The 14,832-nt window shown below is 36.2% G+C and overlaps 1 protein-coding gene across 1 annotated transcript in view; it reads right to left on the bottom strand.

Moving 5' to 3' along the window:
• Positions 1 to 5,059: 5,059 nt before the first annotated feature.
• The window catches only part of LOC113045552 (cadherin-6-like), a 29,247-nt gene continuing 19,474 nt past the window's right edge, over positions 5,060 to 14,832 (bottom strand). The window contains exons 8-12 of the mRNA XM_026205971.1: positions 13,411 to 13,547; positions 13,033 to 13,163; positions 9,542 to 9,659; positions 9,050 to 9,301; positions 5,060 to 7,314 (exon numbers count right to left, since the gene is read on the bottom strand). Of these exons, the coding sequence (XP_026061756.1) occupies positions 6,809 to 7,314; positions 9,050 to 9,301; positions 9,542 to 9,659; positions 13,033 to 13,163; positions 13,411 to 13,547 (1,144 nt within the window). The 3' untranslated portion in view covers positions 5,060 to 6,808. The remainder of the gene's footprint in view (positions 7,315 to 9,049; positions 9,302 to 9,541; positions 9,660 to 13,032; positions 13,164 to 13,410; positions 13,548 to 14,832) is intronic.

Below are 14,832 nucleotides of genomic sequence, written 5' to 3'. Positions count from 1 at the left end.
GTGCTTTTTGGAGGCAGTTAGCGCTAAGCTGTGGGAAAATGGGGACTTGTGGTAAAAATTCTATGCCATCTTTGCTTTCGCAAATTGGTCCGTGATGACGTACATTGTGTGGCCAATAAATTTTCTTTCCTTCCACCGGTGCGCTGTAAAAACTACATTTTCCAGCCCATTGGAGAGAGATGTTAGAACTCAGATGTGGGTTGTTTTGAAGCGAACCTTTGTGTCCTCCTTTCTAGGAAACAGAGTTTGCCTAATTTGGCTGCTTAGGTTCAGAAGTTCAAAGTAAAGCGCTGCGACTCCTTCTGCGCATATACAAGGGTATCCTTACAGATTTGGATCCTCTGTGGATGGCTTCACATTCACTACAGACATGAAAAACTGGACATGAAACCCGGTGGGAGATTGTTACTTGGTGCCTTACAGGTTCGATATTTCAAGCTCTAATGAATTTTTGCTGGCCTTTTTGACATCAGCTGTCTTCCAGACTACTCACTCTTCAACTCGCTGTGTTGTTCTGATGGGCAGACAGTGATTACCAAATGCACATGTCATGTACTCAGATAAGCAGGGTGAAAGGACAAAAATTGAAGGCTCTGTGAAATGTGCAATGCCACAGCATTTTCTGGTACTAAGACTTTTGGTTTACAAATCACAGTGGTAGATGAAGTACAACAAAAAGTACAGATAACCAGCCTCCAGTAAACGTACATCTGTAGAAAAACAGATCGGTTTTCCGTTACAGCCAGTACACTTGCTGTTAAGTTTACAGACATTTCCTTCACCCTTTAAACACAACATGGTGCAATAAATAATTCAAAATGTGAGTAAATAAAAATCAACTACAAAACATCTAGAAATTCAAAATGGAATTTCTGTCATATTCCATTTGTCAGTATTTTTATGGACTTCATTTAGAGTGAAGCCTACTGCTCAAAATACCAACACAGTTCTGTGGCATTTCTTAATTTCTTAGTGTTTTGGTCGAACTGGTGGCTAATTCAACCTCATTCATTTTCATTTCTCAAACCACATTGATGCCTATGTCTACGGGTGGACCTTCATGGGTTTATTTTTATTTTTATTTTTAAGTTGTACAATTCACATTGTAAAAATTAACACAATTGCCTCCTCATTAAATAGGTTTTCCTAAGGAGAGAGGGGTCTAATGTCCTAGACACACACACATATGATAGAGCTTACATGAGTTCTCAGTCTGACATTATTATGATTTTTTAAAATAAATTAATGGAAAACTTACTAGAAAACCACTGTAGTTGTCAACATTCAATAATTTCAAACTATGAACCAAGTTGTTTCCCCTTAACAGCAGATTTACTTCACATATACCTTAGTCATGTTAAAAGCAAAATATGATTTTCATTTACAACAAACATTACTTAAGTTAGGGTTAGGGTTAGGAATTAGCGTCTTTTTGTACCATCAGTCAAATCATCTGCACCCTCAAGTTAGGATAGTTGAGACTAGAGACTCGCTTCATGCAGTTCACTGAATCAGTTGTTGATTCGAGAACAGATGTAATTGGATCAGTTCGCAAATGAAACGTTTACTGCAATTTGTGTACCAATTTAATAGATTTGTCTAAAAGAATCAGCTCACATGAGTGATTTGTTCATGACTCAGACATTGCTATCGTGCCTTGGAGCCTTAGTTGAAAAGTACGAATGTAGTCAAAATTAGTCAAAAGTAAGATATTACGTTTTGGAATAAAGTTTTCCAAAGTGAAAATGCTGTAATAAAGGAGTAAAAGAAAGGATATCTGAAAAAAGCACTTAAATAAAATTACTTCATCCACCGCTGGCCATTCATAGCCTAAATGCTATGCAACACCTGTCATATTTTCATTATACATTTTCTAATGGTTTAATTTTTTACCAATTAATCATTCACATTCAGTTTCTTGTAATGTTCCCCACTAGCTTTTAATGTAATCAGTTTAATGTAAAAAAAGGAGAAAAAAGGAAAAGAAAAGGATACTGTGGGTGATAAAGATCATGTTGCATTAATGCTGACAAGATTTTTTGCCTCAGAGACTTTTTTTTATTTTAATCAATGTAAGCCTATATTCGACTGAGATGTTCAGAAAGTTTGGGCACTTTTGAAACACGAGATGTATTGGACTCTGAGATAAGAGACTTCCCATCAGTGCCATTCCAAGAAAAGCGCAAGACTCCATATTAATTAGAATAATCCATCAAAAGCGCTCACTGTATCAGAGTCTAATGATGTCTACGTAAAGTTTAACAGTCACTGTTGCTTAAACTGTTGAACGATGGTGTACGTATCACTAAACATGCTGTTTGGGAGATTATTTTGAGCCATAGCTAAATGTCTTTTGTATGGCAAATAAACAGCCTATTGCTTGTTAAATGAGTCAGAACTACAACAAGTAACCAAAATGAGTCTACAAGTGAATGAGACTCATTCGGTGAATGACTGGAAAATAGGCCACGACACGACGCATTCAAAACAACATCAGGAGCTCTTAGATAACAGACAACAGACCTTTCAGTGCACTTTATAACATTTGCAGCTTGACAGATTGAATATAAACATCAATTTCGGAACAAAAGAAAGCTGGAACAGTGCTTGAGAACTCTCTTGAGTAAAGTTTAATAAAAAAAAAAAATGTACATGGTTTTTTGGATAGCAATGAAAACTTCGCCTGTCAGCGATGATGATAGCAACGGCACCCCATGAAAGCGTTGGGTAGAAAGAGAAGGAAATCAAAGCCCAAGATGAGGTAGATTGGTGTTTAGCATTTCCCCTAACATGACATGCCCATTAAAGATTAAGGCTAAAGAGACAGGCGAGGCTAATGGGAAGCGACGCAGCGTTTTAAGCCTCGGCCATGATGAGTTACAACCCTCAGCAGCCGCACTGCTGCGGTGACATGTTGACTGCTCTTGATTCAGCTGGTTCCTTCTCAGAGTCGGCTGTGAGAGCGACGGATCCTCAGCGTACAACCAGCGCTGGCCTCAAGCACAGCTAACCTTTAGTCAGCTTAACGTTACAGAGATTAAAACACACTTGAGTGTACGTTTTTCTTTTGCTTTGTGCCGCCTTTGCTTTCATTACTGCGTAGTTCATGTAATCTTGTCTTCAGGGCTTATCCTGTGATTACCAGCTGTATTTGATTTGAGATATACACTTGTAATGAACTCAAGTCTTGAGGGAGTTTGCAACATTTCAGTTCAGCAAAACTTCATGTCTTATGCACATCAGGTAAAAGCTGTTTTGCTCAGGCTTTTTCATTATTTGAAAAATCTGCACCTGATGACTGAGCATGTATTGTTAAACAAACCCATTGCCTGCTGGAAAAACTAGTTGAAATCAGTTGGCTGGTCATAGCTGGTTTGCAGGCTGGATCTGTAAGTGTTTCGACCACTCCATGCTATAAGACCATACTTCCAGCTTTATCCAGCCAAGACCAGCCAACTAGTGCAGGCTCATTTAAGTTTATTTTTTATTTTTTATTATATATATATATATATATATTTTATATATTTTACATATATATATATACCATTTTTTTTTCATACAATACAGCTTCAAGAAGAAGAAAGGGAAGAACAGAATTAATAGTTACTGCTTAATATTAACTGACATTTGGGTTTGTTTTTCATAGAAGCTTTAGCTTAAAATGTATTAGAATATAACTTTCATGGCTTTTTTGGTCCCTTAAATACAAATATTTATTCTTTAAATTAAATATAAAATCACAGCAGGGTAACCATGTGTTCCCCTCATCTTTTTTTTTTCTTTTTTTGTGTGTGTGCGTGTGTGCATGCATATCCAACGGCATATTGGTTTGTCTTTTTTTTTTTCATTATTATTTATTTATTTGATAATGAATTCATCTTTTAAACACCAATCCTTTATATAGTTTTCAAACAGGGATGGGCAGTATTTCAAGTACATGTATTAGAAAAATACAAAATACTATTTTGTGTTAAATACCTTTCAAAAAAATCTAATGTATTTTGCATTTAATCATTTAATCTGAGTATTTTTTAATTTTCTAAATGCACAAGGTCAACCTCCTTATTAGACTGCTGATTTCCTGATTTTCTTTTTGATTTTAGTATTTTTTTATACCTGTTGATGCAGAAAAAAGCAGCAGTCTAATAAAGAGGTTGATTAGCAAAAAATATCTTATGTATTTTCTAATTACAAAAAATGTACCGGTAAATGTATTTAAATACAAAATAGTATTTTGTATTTTAAATACATGTATTTGAAATACTGCCCATCCCTGTTTTCAAATGTATATTTTCTTCTGCTTTTTCAGTATTCGTCTATATAAACCTCATCCAGTTTCTCTTAGAAGCACTTTTGCCGGAGCACAATTTTTCCATCTTCTTTCCAATACATGCATACTGACCCTTCTAAATGAGGTTAGTGCACCTGGATCCTGGAGTGATGCTTTCTATTTAAGCCCTTAATGGCCTTGTACAGACACACAGAAAGACCAGATGAGACTAGTGTCTCCGTACATATTTGCAGAGAGCGCTTGGTGGCAGGGTGATTGAGTTAACATGGGCATTGTTTGAAATGTCACCATCTGCCTCACAACTGCTGATCCCCAATCAATTTAAAATGAATACTGTTTCTTCTCCCTCCAAATCCAGTGGCAAGCTTTGAGATCTCCATTATAGACTGGCCTAATGAGCTGACGATCTGGGACAGACACTGGACATTTTCCAATAACGATCATGACATTTGGCCTCTAAGAATCATGTTAAAGTCATGCACATATATCTAGCATCACAGGAAGTAACATTATTGGATATTATCTATATGTATGTGTGTGTGTGTATATATAAATATATATTATACTTTTTTTTGTAGTTTTCCACAGAGACATACATATGTACATTTAAATAAATATTAAATACATTTATTTAAGGTTAATGATTGAACTTATCTTTGCTCACAAAACAGCCCAACGGTCATAAATAAATACATATAGCTTCTGATAAGTCAAAAGCTTAACGTAATGCTCAGGTTAAAGCTCAGTAAATGCTCAGTAAAGAATTGCTCAGGTTTTCTGCAAAAGAGAACATTTATTTTAATGAAAGTTTCATTCCATTTGCACGTCATCGAATGAACTGCGACCAGCTCACATTTACAGTTTAACACTTTGAAAACACGGAAACAATAATACTGAATGTACATCTTTCAAGAATATTTAGTCATCATTGTGGTATATAAATATTTGGTACAAAATTTCACAAGATATAAAGCAAAGAAGTACATGGACATAATCTACTCTCCCAAGCCACTGGTACAAAGCATTGTTCATTAAACCAAGTTTTTACAGCATGAGTTACCATCTTTTTCTTCATTTTTTCTTTTTACAGCGTATCAATGAGAAAGAATGGATATTCCGCTTAGAAAACACAAATATTTACCTGTTAGAGTGCCGTTCAGAGCTGACTTACCCCCTCCTAACTGAAGAGGTGAAGGCAATCTCAGGCTCATTTTGTAGTTTGAAGAGAGGGCGCAATCATTGCGCAGTGATTTACTTTAAGATTTGACTCACACCTCAATACAACACTGTTGTAGTTAACATTCAGCTGAGGAATAAATCAGTTGAGCTTTTATTACTTCCCTGGTTATTTGACGCTCGCTATTAAAAGCAGAATGTTGTCAAAGGAAAGGAGAGAACTGCAGCTTCAAACTTTGATTAATTAACAATTTTGGTTTCGATCTCTTGGTCCACGAAGCTGTAATTCTACATATGGATATTAACGTTTCATTGTATTTCGGCTTGTTTGACTCTCTTGCGGTTCCTGTCAAGGTCTCATCTGAATGAATAGACAGAGAGGAAAAAGCACACATACAGTGATTAAAGGTTACAGTATGGAGTGTAAATTTTGCAGCACATCATTAAGAGGCCGTGTGAAAGTCTGAAAGTCATACTAAGCAGTTCTGAATTCAACCAAACGTTTGTCAGACTGCTAAAGGAAGCAAAACACATTTAGGTCCAATGACATAGCAGATAATTTTAAGCTTCTGGCTTTTTTCTTTCTTTCTTTTTTTCACGTGGATGATGAAAACCAGTGTCAACCGTAAAACATCTTCTGACCCATTTTCTAGATGGGCTTCATACAATCCGTCTTGATTCGGGTTACAGGACAACACATCTTTTCTTGAGTGCGTAAGTAGATTAGTAAAAATATGCAAATGGTTAATAGTAAGGGTTTGAAAATTCCTCCCAGTTATTAGACGATTCTTGTGATGTTGAACGGTTTGATTCTAAGCTGCCCGCTACATGTTGAGGTCTGATGGTGAATTCAAAGGCTCGAGTTTGGCGGTGGTTTCATTACTTTCATAAAGTCCTCGGCCTTGGCCTTTTTTTTTGTCAATGGCCTGCTCGAGTGTCACTTCAAGTGTTTCACAGGCTCACAGTCAACTGATAAACTGATCGTTGCAGCAGGATTTGAAGAGCGCTTCAGCATTAGATGCTCAGCTTTTCAAAGGAAGGTTTTCAGCGATGGTTTACGGATATGAAAAACTGCAGATACCTCCAGAACAATTTGGGATTATGCAGGAAGATGTCACTGCAGATGATCTTTCTGTTCAGAGTTTGGCGTATGGATACGTCCTCCTCGACAGAGCGTGAAGTTCTTCAGCCAATCAGGACAGAGAAACCGGCTGCCTGATTGTAGGACAAAGAGAAGGATAAAAGGGCACTTTGTAAAAGAAATTAGGCTGCCTCATTCTGCCACTCCAGTCTTCATGGAGAGGCAGATCAGCAAATGAGTCTGGCTCCACAGTCTGTCCGTTAGGAGTCCCAGTCGCTGTCCTCGCCGCCATACATGTCTGCTAGCTTCCTGAAGCGTGGTCCCCACTCGCTGAGGTAGTTATAGTCCTGCTCCCCTTCCGAGGACACGGACCCCAGCGAGCTGAGCGACTCGGCCACCGATCCGTTACCTTCATACGCGTAGGTGGCCAGCGAGTCGTAAGGGGGGGCTGTGGGGTTGCCATCGTTTTCTTGCACGCGCTGGTTGATAAAGTCCCGCACGTCTGCGTTCTCTCGGGATGGCACCATGGTTCTGCGCAGTGGCGGCGGAGGGTAGAGCGACTCGGGGGGTAGAATGTCTCGCCGCAGTTTGCTCTCCTCCATTACTTCCGGATGCCGAAGCGCTCCGATGTCAAAGGCCTGCGTGTCCTCCTCGCCACCGCCCTCGTCATTATAGCTGACCACATTGTCCCTCACGTCCTCCTTGGAGATGATCAGGGGCTCTTTCTTCTTCTGACGTTTCAGTGCAGCAAACAGCACCACGATCACTACAGAATGAAATAATTTTTTTATTATTAGTGATTAGTAAAATATTATTTATACTCATTAATGTATCAAAGGTTTGGGGTCAAGATTTTATTGTTAATTTAGCAAGGCCACATATAAATTGATCAAACATGTCAGTGCATTTATAATGTCACAAACTATTCAAATAAATGCAGTTGTGAACTATTCTATTTATCAATGAATTATGAAAAAAAGTATCAAAGTTTCAAAATCAGCATAGGCTACTGGAATGATTTCTGAAGGATCGTGCGACACTAAAACTCAGAGTAATGGCTGCTGAAAATTCAGCTTTGCCATTACAGGAATAAATTACATTTGAAAACATTTTATTTTAATTGCATTCAAAATAAAATGTTGTGTTTACACACTATATGTGCAGGTACTGTATATATCTATAATGTATATATAAATACACACACATAGATGTATATATATAAAAAAATGTATATTTGTATGTATACATATTTATACTTGTATTGTATATATTGTATACATAAATCTTATATTTTTTAAGTATGGTTGAATTGGATCATCGAAGGTCAAGGTAGTAAAGTCTTTGGTTAATAAAATGGGATTAAATAAATTCTATTTGTCTTATTCAACAATTATTGCAGACTTATATAATATTCTGAGTTTGCATTTGAGATAAAAATACAATTAAATACAATTAGCAACTCAATGCTGCTAAACAGCATTAGCTAAAAACACCCGCAGAAAGCAGGTGGTAAACGAAATGTAATGTGCTTTTGATCGTTATAGAAGATATTCATCAAATGATGAAGAAGAGCATTATAAGTGGCCATATTTCCAGATGTACGGTGTAGTCAAGTATGCTTTTGGCATTTTGAAGAAGTAGTTCAGACAGTGTGTGCAAATAAACCACACTTTCAGTGGGCCGCGATGTGTTTTTAGTACCCCACCCCCCCATCACTTAGTGCCATTTGGTTGCTTTTATCAGTGAACTTTCACTGTAGTGGAGCAGGAAGAGTTTCATACATGATGCATACTTTCACCCTGTGGGTGACACCTAATGTAGGTGTCAGGTCGTTAAGAGAGCCACTGCGCACAGATCACAGGTGAGATCTAGCTGATGTTAACAGTTAGAAGAACTCAAATAAGTAAGCTTTCCAACAGCAATTCAAATGGATCATCATAAAAATAAATACATAAATAAATATATACATTAAATTGATCAATTAAGTAAGCATGTTAGTTGTATGAAGTCACAAGTGTTTAAATTAAAATCAAGTCTAAAAAGCGTCTGCTAAATGCATACATTTTAAATGTGATAATCTTTTCTTTTTTTTATGAAATCAAGACTGCATTGAGTTTAATTGAAATCTAGCCCTTGTTACCCAGTTTCCTGATTTAATAACCAACAAGTGAGTTTTATCAGTTCAGCTATCCGAGCATGTCAGAAACTGTTTTTCTTTACCCCCCCCCCCCATAATTGCAAATTATTTACATGCAGATCAGGCGTACACACTTCAGAACACTGGAATTGTAATTAATCAAATGGCAGCGCAGAAAAAAGCACTAACTGACAGGAAGACAGGTGGGAAAATGAACTGAATAGTCCCACTAACAAAGGGCTTGAAAGATGAACAGTCGGATTCACAGCAGACAGACAGATGGAGGAAGCGGCCATCAGTCAGATGGACGTAGGAGAAGTGATCTGATTGTTAAAGTCAAAAGAGAGAATTGAAGGCTACTTACAGAGCAGGATGAGGATGCAGAGCAGGATGGCCACCAGCGCCCCCGTGCTGAGCCCCGTGCCGCTGCTAAGAGCCTCGGCGTTGCACATCTCCATGTTGCCGTCTCGGTCACACGTACAAACCCGAATCGTGAGTGTGCCCGTGCTGCTCTGCCTGGGAAAGTGTCCGTCTTGGATCACCACAGCCACTAGATGGGTGCTCTTATGCATTCGGCCAAATCCTTTGCGTTGTGTAAAGATCCCAGCTGTGTTATCTGTAGAGAGTTGAGCACTTAGTTTATTAAGAAATGAAAGATCTGGCCTCTCTGCACACCCTGGCGGGCCCAGACAGACCTAAAGTTATGACTGCTGCAGAACGTGCTGGCCTCAGTTAAAACAGCTAGACGTGGAGAGGCCATGTGTCTTAAAGATTTGTCCTGTTTGATTGGTCTGTGTTGTCATGATGAGAGACAGTGAGTTAGTTAAAAGGCCACACAATGTGAGAGAGCACCCACCTCCATTATCTCGGACTGAGAAGTTTGCTCGCACTGAGCTCTCTGGTGCTAAAGAGAACAAGAAGCGATGTCCACCGACCGGGTCATCTGGATCCACTGCGCTTATCGTCTGGATTTTCTGTGGCAAAGAAGCAAATGCATGACAATCACATACTTAACAATGTCCATAGAACAAACATTACAAATGGTAATTGGGTAGGTTTTGTTATGTCCCCATAATACATTTATATTATATTATATTATATTATATTATATTATATTATATTATATTATATTATATTATATTATATTATATTATATCAGACTACATATAACTAGATACTTCTTCAGACTAGTGAAAAGGAAATACATTAAAAAATCTTTTTTTTTATGTTTTTTAAATTGGACTTTATTTTTCAACTGTGATAAATACACTGTATTTATAAGCCATTTTCTCAAAACTTGCTTTTGTATTCCAGCACTGAGCCAGAACTCTCCACTTCAGTAGCACTGACATACAACAAACTTTATCTACATTTTTTTTTTTACAGTGGGATTGATCATATATCATTCAGGATTTATGGGATTATATCTAAAATCTGCTCAACACATTTGATTCTAATATGTCAACAAACAAGAATTTTGAAACTTTTTTTTTTCTAGAAATGTATGCAAACGAGTGCATATTTAACTAGAGGTCTAATTTGCATATTTCAACAACAGTTCAAAACAAAGTTGTTTGCAAAATCTTAATGCAATAACCATACTTCTATTTGGGAAGTATGGATTGTTATTTGTTAATTTATATTTATGCATTCAAATTGATCTCTCTTTTTTTTTCTCTTTTACCAAGGGTGTCTTGCCTTAATGTTAAAAAGTAAAAAAAAAAAAATTCTAATAAAAAAAATTTCCAATTAAAAAAATGGTTCAAACTAAACATTTTCAACGTCTTTCTAGAGATAATGTGTTAATTAACAATTATTATTATTATTATTTTCAATTTAAATTTCCATCGGTTTTTTTTTTCTCCTTTTAGCTACCATTTTTGGGTAACAATTTATAATAACTGCATGCTATTAATCATTAGTTAAGCACTAGGAAACAGTTAATTCATCATTTATAAAGCATTAATAGACATTTATAAGCAGTTTATAAATACAGATATAAATGCTTTATACCTGATTTAAAAGCATATCTATAATGTATTTAATAATTGTTTTTTCATACTTTATTAATGATCAATTTATCATTTCTAAATTAAGTATAGCATTATTTACACACCAGTTATTAAGGAGTTGTCAGTGGTTCATATGATCACTTAGAAATTGTAAGTAAATGATTAATAAACTATTTAAATGTGCATTGATACATCTTTTTATTCAGACATATAGTAATAGTTACTTATAGTGTTAATAAATGGTTTATTAACATGTATTTCTACTGTAATTCAGGGTTAATTCATGTAGTTGTTAGTTAACTATTTTTGTGAGCTCATCTAAAGTGAGGACTATTTATGCCTTGTAAAGCTTTTACAAATGAGATTTAAAGGCTGTTAATATTTCTATGTTCTGTGTCACTGTGTTGTGTTTGTTTCCGTTTTTTGTTTAGAAGATAACTGAGCCTTTAAATATCCTTTATAAATGCTTTACAAAGGCATAACTAGTCCTCACTTTAGATGAGCTCACATAAATAGTTAACTGACCACTACTAAATGCTTTATAACTACCTGAATTTACTACATTTCTTGTGATCTTATGAATCACTGGCAACTCCTAAATAACTGGTTTGTAAATAATGCTATACTTCATTGAGAAATGATAAATTGATCATGAATAAAGTATGAAATTACATATTATAGATATGCTTTTAAATCAAGAATAAAACATTTATATCTTGTAATGTATTTATAACATAATATTTAAACTGATTATTACTGTGTATTAATGCTTTATAAATTCTGAATTATCTGTTTACTAATGCTTAATTAATGATTAATAGTGTGCAGTTATTATAAAGTGTTACCATTTTTGCTATGTTTTTCCTTCCAGTTAGGTCTCCAGTTAATTCTCGAATTGCTTGATAAATACCATTTAAATGCATGTGCTTGACCAGTACATAGGTCTACACATACCCTATTACTTTCATATCTTGTTAATTTTTATTTAAGGTACAAAGCTGGAAATGTACTGCATAAGGTATTGCATGACCCATCCACAATGTCATCTTTCAGACCTTACAAGTGTTTACATGTAAACACTATAAGCATGTTTACAGCGAGGAAAGATGTTGGCTCAGTGATAGAGGCTCATGGTTATCTTTAGTTGTCACCAAGGGCAATTTTAGTTTAAATGCATCTCTCAAGGGTGCACTGGCAACACACTGTGACAAAAATGTAATCATCCATTGTGTGCTTGGCGTTTTTTCTCTACCAGGCTTACGTACTGGCCAGATTTCTTGTGTTGCTGGCTGGCTTCACTTTCCTCTGGGCTTTACTGCAGTCTGTTAGAATATAACCGCTGAACAGAACCAAAATCCCAGCCTTATCTCACACTCCGTCACTTAAATACTATAACTAATAATAATGATTAATTATTTAGTTTCATCATGGAAGTAACAGCAAAAGTGTCTGCTGTTTTGTAACTCTCTTTTACCTATACATACTTAAATAGGAGACACAAATTGTTTAATGAATTATTACTCTTATCTGTATGACAAAAAAAAAAAAAAAATATATATATATATATATATATATATATATATATATATATATATATTAGATACTTTTTAGATAACCTCACTACACTGTGTTAGATATATTCTTAAAAATTAAAAGTAACTTATTATCTTATGCAATTTTGCATCAAGTAAATTGAGAAGGATGTTCTGACATTTTTACTAATAAATTTGGATAGATGCAGTTGATAGCATATGCATTTGTTTCTGTAATAGTTGTGTACTATTGATGTCTTTCGGAAAATGTTTTGTTTTTCCTCTTTTTTTTTTTTTTTTAATTGGATTTACCCTATGTAATGTATGTTCTTAATAAAGAGTTTTCGGTCTTCTTGTACCCAGTAATAACTAATCCTTGGCATACCCCAGGTTGAACAATTCTGCCAGCAGCTGAGGTGGGCGGGTCAGTGAGGTGGGTGATGACGGACAACGAGGGATACAAGAAGAGTCAGGAAATGGAGGAGAGGTGGACAGTTATTATGAAGTGCCTGTGATATGTGACAGCCCCTGTCATCCACCATGACACATAATCTCATCAAGCCTGACAGAAAAAGGCTCTGCCGTCTAATCCATGAAGGAGAAATACTCATCACTGATCTCTATCTCGCTCCGGAGGTGTGAGTTCTGTAGAGGTCACACACTGTTTAACAGACGCCCCTGCTTTAAATCGACACATCCATCCACCAGCCGAACAGGAGAAGTGGACTTATTCCCCCTTATCTTACATCAAAATTGACAATGTGGCAGATAAAATGGGAAACATATACTAAAATGCTCTTTACCTGACCGGCTTTGGCGTTTTCACAGACGAAGGTCTCGTAGAAGGATGCCAGCATGGGGGGGTTATCGTTGACATCCAGTACGCGGATGTGCACAGGCACTCGGCTGGTCTGCTCGGGGTTATCTAAGTGTCCTTAAAAAGATGTGGCAGATGATGGGTGACTACTTGAGATGATAGAAACTCACATTATTGGAATCGCAGGAGGAAACTGGATTTCTAATTTAAAAAAGTAAACTAATATATTTAGTCAATATAAGCTGTCATGGCAAATGAAAATGCGTAAATCCTATTGGAGAAATTTAATGCTGGATGACTTGAGCTTATCAGCCTAAATTCATTGCAAATGAACTGCGGCTGTGAGCCGCGTGAAGTCACTTACTAAACTCGGTTGCGATCACTGAGATGTTGTGCCAAGAGAATTCTTCTCGATCCAGAGGCTTCTGTAGGAATATAGATCCATTCCCAGCGTAGACACCAAAAATCCGGTCTACATCTGTGTGCCGGTCAATGGAGTACCTGTAATTCACACCATTTAGCTCAATATTCAACATGTTTTCAACATTAAGTTATTTTCAAAATGTGTAACTCTTCCAGTAATTAGCTTCGTTTACCTAGCGTTTTAGCATGACAAGACATGTCATGTGTTACAAGGTTAAACAACATTTCTACACATTTTGAACTGAAATTGTGTCTTCTAAATTAAGACATGACCTGTCATAAACAGGTTTGTCTCATTTGCTCAGAGTAAATGGAGCATTAAAATCATTAAAAAATCAGAGAGAGAGAAAAATCTTTTGTAGTCAGTGTTGTCATAATTGTTGTTTTGTCTTTGTAATAATCAGATCCGGACTGCTACACTTGCCCCTTTCACTCTACTGTTTAGTGCTGTAAACGTAATTAAAGCTGTAAAAAGAATCAGTTTGTTCAAATGGTTCATGTTAATGAACTGATTCTATCAAAGTGACTCGCTGATTTGAGTCCCTTTGCATGAATCACTGTGGCTGTTTAGGTCTTCCTTATTTAAACAAAAACATAACTAAATGTTGTTGCATTTAGCATAAATTAATCAGTTAATTCAATTTCTACAGTCTGAGAAATCCTGGAAATACCAGAAAAAAAAGAAAGAAAGAAAAAAAATAGACAACACATTTTCTGTTTATGATCAGCTATGATCATTTAACTATTCCGTTTTTTTTTTCTTACACAGTAAAAAACAAACAAAAAAAAAAACACAAACATGAAAGATACTACTTTTTCATGTGTGTGCGTTGACTAGTTTGAACATTTATAATTCTAATTAGCTTGTAACTTGTAACTTTCCACAACAATGGTTTTCACAAACATTAACACGGCTGATCCTTTAGAGCAGGAGACACTTGAGAAAGCTTGATGCACACCAGAGCAATAACTGCATGAAATCCCACTGCCCTGAGCCTACACATGCCCAGTTCCCTTTTGTTCTTCTTTCACCAGAAGATCACAATATTGCTCTTTCAAATGCGATCAATCAGTGGGATTGTTCAATTTCCTAATTAGCCTCCTGATGTTCAGCACGACAGTGTTGCCCGTGCTTCTGATGTCCCTGATAATTACCAGCCCTGAAGTCCTGTTCTCTGTAGCACAGGGCTTTTTAATTGCGCTTCCATTCTGTGTTCTTATTTACTGTGGACTCCGGAGGGAAAAACATCCATTTATTGTCCTCCTGAGCCTACTGCATCAGCTTTATCATTAGGGCACTTTGGACAGTGATAATATCCTCATTTATTCTCATAATTGTAGTTTATTACAATTATCTCATAAA

Source organism: Carassius auratus, chromosome 27, assembly GCF_003368295.1.
Source record: "Carassius auratus strain Wakin chromosome 27, ASM336829v1, whole genome shotgun sequence".
Taxonomy (NCBI): Eukaryota; Metazoa; Chordata; class Actinopteri; order Cypriniformes; family Cyprinidae; genus Carassius; species Carassius auratus.
The sequence above is the reverse complement of the archived record's forward strand: the minus strand, read 5'-3'. Positions and strand labels throughout refer to the sequence as shown.